Here is a 6,320-nt window from a genome sequence, read left to right as displayed (position 1 = left end):
ATTGATACATGAAATTGAAAAGTTAGATATTTAAAGTTATTCAAAGACATATAATTAAATGGAACAACTTACAAGACTCGCAAATATTGGGGATTGTATGTGCATTCCTATTAGGGTCTTGACTCCCACCGTCTCCATCGTGTCCATGTGCAACATCTTCCATTCCTTCAACAAAAACAAATAACATTTAATAAATATGAGATAAGAATATATTATTGATTTTAACAATTTAACACCTAATCAACCTACATTTAATCAGAATCATCAATAGAATAATATGTGTCTAAAAGATTGATGTCATTGTCGTCTTCATCCTCATTTATTTCTTCATCATCCTCTAAAGGGTATATATCTTCATCTTCTTGATTATCATCAATGAAATTTTCATCATCCTCAATCGGGGCAATGGTTATTGTGTCATTATCATCATCAATTAATAGTTCATCCTCAATGAAATTTTCATCAAAGCATGAGTCGACTACAAGGTTATAATCAGATGATTGAGTGTCGTGCAATAAATCGATCTCATTAACAACACTCATACTTGGATGATCCCAAAGTTTTCAATGGTGAACGTCTTCCACAACTCTCCAATTGCCAGTGCTTTGAGAAGGATCTTGGAGATAGAAGACTTGTTTAGCTTGTGTCGCTAATATATATTGTTGATCGTCATACTAGTCATTACCAACAAACCATTCACGGCTGACGTCGATAATAGTGGTATTGTTTTTCTTAATTGATCTTTTACCCGATGTGTCAAACCATTTACAACGAAATAGTACAACTGAGTATTTGTTTAGATACTTCAATTCTATGATCTGTTCTAGTTGACCATAAAATAGAGTATCATCTTCTCCTATTGAAACGACACCACTGTTCTGAGTAATGTGTCGGACATCACGGTTGTGTACCACAAATCTAACTCAATTTACTACGCAAGCATCATAAGAACATGCTCTTGTTGGACCATAGGCCAATGCTACTAATTCGTTGGTACAGCCCGTAGACATACCATATGATGACGAAGATGAAGATATATCTGATTTATATTTAAACCATGAAGAAAATTCTGTTTTCATGTCGCGTCCAGGAAATTCAGATTTAAAGTTACTGGATGAAGAACAAACAGTTCATATTAGTTTATCATAATAACTAAAATGAAAATGAAGGAGAACAAAAAACCTTACGATCTCTAGTCTTCAATTTCATGGCAATTGTTCAATACAAAATAATGTAATGATTTGTGGCCTCTTCAGTAATATCATTGATTTTAACCTTCGACATTGGTCGACATTGAGATGAAAACACATGCAACTTCCTCTTTGGAATATTGGCATCTGCATTTCTATCGGGATGGTTGAATTTTGTTTGGATGCCCTCAAGATACATGGAACAGAATGTTAATGCTTCATCAGCAACATAACCTTCTGCTATTGAGCCTTCAGGCCTTGCTTTGTTTCTAACATACGCTTTCAGCTTTTTCATGTATCTTTCGAAAGGATACATCCATCTCATATACACATGCCCACCAAGAATAGCTTCTTGAGGTAAATGAAGAACTAGATGAACCATTATGTCAAAAAATGCCGGAGGATATATAAATTCCAAATTGCATAATATATTTACCACGTTCTTTTCTTGTTTATACATGTCTTTCACATCTAATGATCGTGCACAAATTTTCTGAAATAAGGTAAAAAGGTCAGTGATTGCTGTTGAAACATTAGTAGGCAGACCTACTCGAACCCCTATTGGTAGCATTCGTTGCATAAGGATGTGATAATCATGAGATTTTAACCTAATTATATTTGAATTATTAGGTAGCACCTTATTTTTAAAGTTGGATCCAAAACCATCAGGTAGCCTCACACCTTTAATGAATTGACAAAAGCGTGCTCGTTCATCGGCTGTGAAAGAGTAAGGTGCATGTGGTTGGACGACCTTGTTTTTTTTATTCGTTGTTAGCCATAATTCTTCTCGAATACCCATATTTTCCAAGTCTTGTCTTGCTTTGTGTGTGTCTTTCGATTTTTCATTCATCAACAAAGTACCCAACAAGCTTTCTGCCACATTTTTCTCCACATGCATAACATCAAGATTGTGTTTTAGAATGAGAGAAGACCAATATTCTAGCTCAAAGAAGATACTTTGTTTAGTCCAATTCAACTCTGACGCATCACGTTTTCTTTTCACCCCTCCATGGTCAGGATGTTTTCCCGAAACACGATCTGGGAGACGGTCAAGTTGTTCTAATATTTTTGCATTAGTCAATGATTTCGGAGGATTTCTTGTCTCTTTTTTGCCATCAAATAATAGGTCTTGCCTCCATTTATGTTTTCTGCTCAAGAATCGTCGGTGACCAACAAAAGCAATCTTGCTCTTTACAGGGCACGAGGGTGTGTCTTCGTTACAAGTAGCGCATGCTTTGTACCCTTGACCACTCCATCCAGACAAGCTGCTACGAGCGGGGTAATCGTTGATAGTCCATAATAATGCAGCATGCATCCTAAATATAGTTTTTGTTGATGCGTCTCTCATTTGGACTCCTTCGTCCCACAACATTTTCAACTCATCCACCAAAGGCCTTAGAAAAATATCAATGTCTTTTCCAGGTGATTTAGGGCCGGGAATTAGCAAAGTTAACATGAAAGAAGACTCTTTCATACATACCCACGGTGGTGTATTATAAGTTGTCAACACTACTGGCCACGTACTGTAAGTCTGACTCATGTTACCGAACGGATTAAATCCATCGGCAGCCAAACCCAAACGAACATTCCTAGGTTCTTGGGAAAATTCAGGATATTTCTTATCAAACTCTTGCCATGCCTTCCCATCAACTGGTTGACGCATCATACCATCAGTTGAACGTCCAGTATTATGCCATATCATATCTTTTGCTGTGAATCTAGAACTATACATTCGTCGAAGCCTAGAGGTTATAGGAAAGTAGCGCAACACTTTTTGTGCTATTTTCTTCCCCTTTGTGTTTTTGTCAACCCATCTGCTCTCGTTACAAACCGGACAGTTTTCCATCTTGGCATTTTCCTTCCAAAACAGAGCGCAATCATTAGTGCAAGCATGGATTTTTTCATATCCTAACCCAATCTTACTTAGCTTCTTCTTAGCTTCATAGTGTGAAGCCGGAATCTGATTTCCTTTATGGAATGCAGCTCTTAATAACTCTAAAAGTTGATCAAGCGAACCATCTGTCCATTTGGTGATGACTTTAATGTGCATTAATTTTGCTAAGAAGTTTAGGGAAGACATCAAACTACAACCGGGGAATAGCTCGGTATTGAGCTCCTTGAACAATTCATCAAATTCTGGGTCCAAACCAGCTCCGTCATTTGTTGCTGGAGTATGTGTAGGATGCTCCTCCATAATATCATCAACTAGATCAAACATCTCGTTATTTATTGTCGAAGTGCATGTTTTTTAGGAAAAAGGGCTGCTATCTCCTCAGCTTGAGGATGTTTTTCACCATGATAATGCCATATCTGGTATGCTGGTAGAAACCCACTCTCGCGTATGTGGTTTCTTATTGTTTTTAAATCATGCGGTATCCCATTGCAACATCGTCTGCACGGGCAAAACGCTTTGCCTTGACTGTTAACATGGTTCTTGTCAATCTCCAAAAAGTTGCGAAGACCGTTTAAGAAATCCGGAGAATTCCAGTTTCCCAATTTAATCCAACTCTTGTCAGCTGGCGTAACTGTTTCAAACTAATACTATTTTCAATAGCAAGTGTAATATGACTAAATTCTAAAGATAATAGAGTATAGCAACTGATCATCTACCATATATAAAGAAACTAATACTATTGGCAATTAAATGACGGAGCATACACAGGTCACACAATTATCCCTAAAGTGTTGGCCAACTCAAAGAATAATATATAATATAGATGTTTCTAGCTTAACAATTGGTATAATTTTAACAATGAATAATATATGTTTCTTACTCTCAAGCTTCAAAGAAGGATGTGGTGGTCCTGAACAGCCTCAATTTGGGTGGGTGGGGCAGATTAGACAACAACTGCAGGAACGAGGGTAGAAGAAATAACTGGGGAAAGCAAATTGTGTCACTGAGATGTGTGGGTGAGCTGTAGAGCTTTGACGGAAGTGGACGGCATTGCAATTGTGTGAGTTGAAGCTTTAGGGTTTTGCTTTGCAAGGTAAGCTGAAAGAAGTGTGGAAAAATCACTTGCAGGAAATTGATTTTGTTTTAAGGTTAACAAAATATTACAGGCGCGACATGTTGGCGCGACATTTTGTTTTAAGGTTAACAAAATATTACAGGAAATTTCAATTTGGGCGCATATCTTTCCCGCCATAGTGTGAAATGAAAAAAAAATGTTTTTTATTCTCAATTGTAAGAAAAAAGCTTTTAAGGAATTGTAATCATCTATAGAGATAACAAGTCGTCTCTACATATAAATCCTTTTTTTTTCTTTTTTCAAAATTTTTACCTTACTTATTAAAATAAAGGGGGGAGGAGGGGGGGGGGGGGGGGAATTTATAACATTAGATAAAAATCAGATGCTGGCGCCGCAAAACTGATTTTAGATTTTTGGGGTTTATTATTTAGAATTCATTTTTGGCGTAAATAATTAAGATTGTTGGGTGGTTAGTTGCCTCAAGTTGTTTATGTTAAGTTTCTGGATCACATACACGGCTTTGTTTTTTCTTTAAGAATTTTTTTTTAATTCATCATGGATAAGGGTTTGACTTGGTTGTAGTGAGCCATCGTTGACTCCAACACCAATGTTGGATCTAATGGAACAATGGAGACCTTAATTGATCACCATTTACCTATGTTTAATTTACTTGGACATTATTGAGAATATTTAACCTAATGACCAACATTGACCATCATTGATTAATTTTTAATTTAATTATCCATCATCAACCAATACCGACCCTAATTAAGCAATGTTGACCCTAACTAAGCATCATCAAAACTAATATTGGTCCTACTTGAGCAATATTGATGCTAGTTGACTATCACCAACCAATCCTGACCCTAGTTGACCAATGTTGGAAATAATAAACCATCATTGACAAATACGGACCATAAATGACCAGTATTGACCATAATTGGCTAAAATTGGCATTAAGTAATCATTATAGACTCGAACTAATATCATTGACTAAAATGGGTCATCATATAACATGACTGAACATCAGTGATTCTTACTAACCCTAATCAACCAATAGTGCTCTAATTAACCAATAGTGCCTTAACCGGATATTAATTGCCCTAATTGACCATTAACAACCCTAACTGACTATAATCCATCCTAAATGGCCATCAATAATCCTATATCCGGATTAACATTTCATACCTGAAATTTCAAATTTACACTCGTGCTCTTCATTAAACACGATTTCGCCCTCATCATCTTTCATTACTATCGCGGTCAAGTCTTTATCATCCATACTTTCTTCTTCAACAGGAATTTCCTCGTCATCTAGATTCCAAATCAAATAGATGATTCTAAGATTTCAATCAATTTATTCGACTCAAGCACTGCTTCTCGAATTGTCCTCCAACAAGAGTCTGTTTCAAACCATTCATCTAACATGTTCGAAAATTACCCAAGCCTGATCAATACATATATAATATACACACTTATATATATATATATATAATGAAAATATTTTTCTTAATTATGTCTAAATCATAATAATAATGTTTATTTTATTAGTTATAAAAATTATATTAATCAACCAAGAAATGAATGAACAAAAAAAATTTTAAACTTTAGAGACGTAGTCTCGGAATTTGAAAACTACAAAAAAAAATTGTTATTTACTAATTAACTAACAACAAAAAAATTATTATAAAACCATATAAAGATTATAAATCGTCCTTATAGCTTTTAGATTAAATAAATTTTTATTAGTATTTTGAAATTTGGGCACCCAAATTTTTAGTTATATTATTTTTTATTAGTTAATAATCATTTATTACTTAATAATCATGAATAATAAGATAAAATAAAAAAATCTGACTTTAGCCTGTAGGGACGACATGTTGTCTATACAGGTTACATTACTTTTTAAAAATCTTTCTTGTTCGAATAGTGGGAAACATTGCCGCCACCGGAAAAAAAGTGTATCACTCAAATTTTGTAGAGACGACATGTCGTCTCTATAAGTTCATATATTTTTAATTTTATAGGTATTTTATATATTTTTATAATTAATAAAATAAAATGAATATATATGTATTTATTAAAACTTTTAGACGTCCCTACAAACCGAAACATTTTTTAGGGTTTTGTTTTCATTAAATTTGAATTAAAAAAAATAAAA

General features: G+C 34.6%; 1 protein-coding gene across 1 annotated transcript; it reads right to left on the bottom strand.

Annotated features, from left to right (window-relative positions):
* Positions 1 to 1,218: 1,218 nt before the first annotated feature.
* Positions 1,219 to 3,408, bottom strand: LOC143607153 (uncharacterized). The gene has a single exon (XM_077082699.1). It carries the CDS (start codon positions 3,406 to 3,408, stop codon positions 1,219 to 1,221), a length of 2,190 nt encoding a protein of 729 aa, XP_076938814.1.
* Positions 3,409 to 6,320: the final 2,912 nt, after the last annotated feature.

Source organism: Bidens hawaiensis, unplaced genomic scaffold, assembly GCF_021521415.1.
Source record: "Bidens hawaiensis isolate Kalapana, Puna unplaced genomic scaffold, B.hawaiensis_p1.1 tig00079709_1, whole genome shotgun sequence".
NCBI lineage: Eukaryota > Viridiplantae > Streptophyta > Magnoliopsida > Asterales > Asteraceae > Bidens > Bidens hawaiensis.
This window is presented reverse-complemented; position numbering and strand designations above follow the sequence as displayed.

Coding starts and splice junctions, on each gene's coding strand:
- LOC143607153 (XM_077082699.1), bottom strand. CDS start 3,408: ATGTTTGATCTAGTTGATGATATTATGGAGGAGCATCCTACACATACT.